The 2614-nt window shown below is 59.1% G+C and overlaps 1 protein-coding gene across 1 annotated transcript in view; it reads right to left on the bottom strand.

The window, feature by feature from the left end:
- Window positions 1–2433, bottom strand: part of SIGLEC11 (sialic acid binding Ig like lectin 11) — a 16129-nt gene extending 13696 nt beyond the window's left edge. The window contains exons 1-6 of the mRNA XM_026448395.1: window positions 2407–2433; window positions 2230–2299; window positions 1850–2113; window positions 1208–1255; window positions 821–1078; window positions 461–748 (exon numbers count right to left, since the gene is read on the bottom strand). Of these exons, the coding sequence (XP_026304180.1) occupies window positions 461–748; window positions 821–1078; window positions 1208–1255; window positions 1850–2113; window positions 2230–2299; window positions 2407–2433 (955 nt within the window). The remainder of the gene's footprint in view (window positions 1–460; window positions 749–820; window positions 1079–1207; window positions 1256–1849; window positions 2114–2229; window positions 2300–2406) is intronic.
- Window positions 2434–2614: the final 181 nt, after the last annotated feature.

Here is a 2614-nt window from a genome sequence, read left to right as displayed (position 1 = left end):
TCTAAAAAAAAAAAAAAAAAAAAAAACCAAAACGACAAATTCTTTTACTGTTACTCCTTTCCCTGGCTTTGGCTTCTTAAGCATAATTATGTTTTACAAATGTTTGTATTTAACCAGTTCTTGTTTTTCTTTTGACACAGCTACAAGGTCACAAGTTATGCACTATATAATTAACCGCTTTTGTTTTACTTTTGTAAGTCTACTTATAAAAACCCTGCTGTGTCTTTCTTTAATGCTCAGCTTTTGAAATGTAAATCAACTAAGCCGGTACTTACCTTAAATAAACAATCCTCCTGTTCTCCATATGGCTGTCTTCGGTCCTCAGTTTCCCGCAACCCCACCAGCCACAGAGCAGGGACTTTGTCCCCATCCCTTCCCGCCACGCCCAGCCCCTCTCCCCACAACCCTGAACCTTCATCTTCCTAGGATCCTATGTCTCAGACCCCCACAGTCCCCTCACCTGGTGGCAGCTGGAAGATGGAGCCACTCCGGGCCCCGTGGACGTTCCAGGCCTCACAGCTGAGCCTGAGGCCGGAGCTGAGCCCTCCATGGAGGCTCAGGGAGCTGTTGGCCCAGGGCCCGACTGAGCTGAGGGTGACCTCAAAGGGGTCCTGGCTGCTGTTCCCCTCCAGCAGCTCCTCCCCAAGCCACCAACGCAGAGAGGGGGCTGGGCTGGCTTGGGAGGAGCAGCTGCAATGCAGACCCTCAGCCTCCCAGGAGCAGGAGGGGCCCAGCAGCTGTGGGGGGTCTGTGGGGAGGGAGGACAGAACTCAGCAGGGGCCCCTTCCTGGGATCCAGGTGCCCCCCTTTCCCCACTCACAGTGCACGGAGAGGCTGAGAGAGACGTGCTGGGAGCCCAGCGGGTGCTGAGCGTGGCAGGTGAACTCTCCTTCATGCTCCATTTGAATCCGAGGCAGCTCCAGGACCCCGGGGTCTGAGGGCTGGGAGGGGCTCAGAATCTGTCCCCCCTGGGTCCAGCTCAGCCTGGCTGGGGGGCTGCTGTGGGTGACACAGACCAGGCGCAGGCTTTGGCCCTCCAGGACCGGGAGGGACGTGCCGTTCCCGAGGTTTTCCAGGACTAGGGAAGGAAGGGGCAGAATCCATGTGCAGCTCAGGGCTCAGAGACCCTCCTGCGTGGGGATCCCCCAGATGCCTGGGCCCCCAATTCGGCACCGAGAGGCCCTGGCTCCTCTGTCCCCTTTCCCACCTGTCCTGTTTGCTTGGGAAACCGTCACTGTCAGGTTCTCCGGAGGATCTGAAATGGAGAGACGGGACCGGCTCTAGACGGGCCAGGGGCTCCCTCTGGGTAAAGGGAAGCGTCCTGGAGACTGAGGTGGGGGAAGTGGGTGGGATAGAAGGGCAGTGCAGAATCACCCACTGAGTCCCAGACACAAACTGCATGAGGGTCTACACAGGTAAGAATATCAGTCCCCAGGGCCGGCGCGGTGGCTCATGCCCAGCACTTTGGGAGGCTGGGGCGGGTGGATCACGAGGTCAGGAGATCAAGACCATCCTGGCTAACACGGTGAAACCCCGTCTCTACTAAAAATACAAAAAATCAGCCAGGGGTGGTGGTGGGCGCCTGTAGTCCCAGCTACTGGGGAGGCTGAGGCAGGAGAATGGCGTGAACCTGGGAGGCGGAGCTTGCAGTGGGCCCAGATCACACCACTGTACTCCAGCCTGAGAGACAGAGCAAGACTCTGTCTCAAAAAAAAAAAAAAAAAAGAATGTCAGTCCCTGAGACCTGGGGCTCTAGGCCCCCTCAGCTCTGGGACCCTGAGCCCAGCCCCTGCATCCCCACCCGTTCTGCCCTCCCGATGGACTCCAGGCCCCTGCTGGGCACACTCACACTGCACAGAGAGGTCCAGGGCTCGCTGCTGGGAGCCAAGCCTGTTCTCCGCTCGGCAGGTGTAGCGCCCTGAATCCCCGGCCTTCACCCCGGGCAGCTCCAGCCCCAGGGGTCTGGGGCCCCAGGGGTGGGATAAGGAGAGGACTCTGTCCTGCAGGACCCAGCTGAGCGTGGCGGGGGGCTGGCTGTCAGCAGCACAGAGGAGCCGCAGGAACTGGCCTTTCTGGGCTTCCAGATGTGTGAGATTTTCCTGGGGTTTCAGGGCTGAACCGAAAGAGAGAGAGAGAGGCTACAGGGAGAAGCACATCCCCTCACCTTCATGAACATTTTTCATCCCCTAAAGAGGACTGGCCCAGCCCCAGCCCCAGGACCCTCAGTACCTGACGTGTTGTCCCGCGAAATGCTGATAACAAGGTCTCTGGGGGCGTCTGCAACAAGATTGTGAGCTGGCTACAGGGAGGGGCAATTTGTTCCTCACACCTGGAAAAAACTCCCTCCGGGAAAAGAAAGTGGGAACATCCCAGGAAAGACAAGTGACAACCAGAGCCGGGGCTCACGGGTGTGGACAGAGGACCACACACCATTCCCCTCCCCCTCCCAGGGCTGAGCCCGCATCCTGGGACCCCACGGCTTCCTCTCCCTGGACGCTCCTGAGCTGGGAGCCGCTCACTGCCCCGCTGGGCTCCTCCCCCTCCCCTGTCTCCCCACCCCTGCCCGCACCCACCGGGTCTGTCTGCACGCCCCAGCGTCCCAGGCCACACTCAC

This window comes from Piliocolobus tephrosceles, chromosome 21 (genome assembly GCF_002776525.5).
Source record: "Piliocolobus tephrosceles isolate RC106 chromosome 21, ASM277652v3, whole genome shotgun sequence".
Lineage (NCBI taxonomy): Eukaryota > Metazoa > Chordata > Mammalia > Primates > Cercopithecidae > Piliocolobus > Piliocolobus tephrosceles.
The sequence above is the reverse complement of the archived record's forward strand: the minus strand, read 5'-3'. Positions and strand labels throughout refer to the sequence as shown.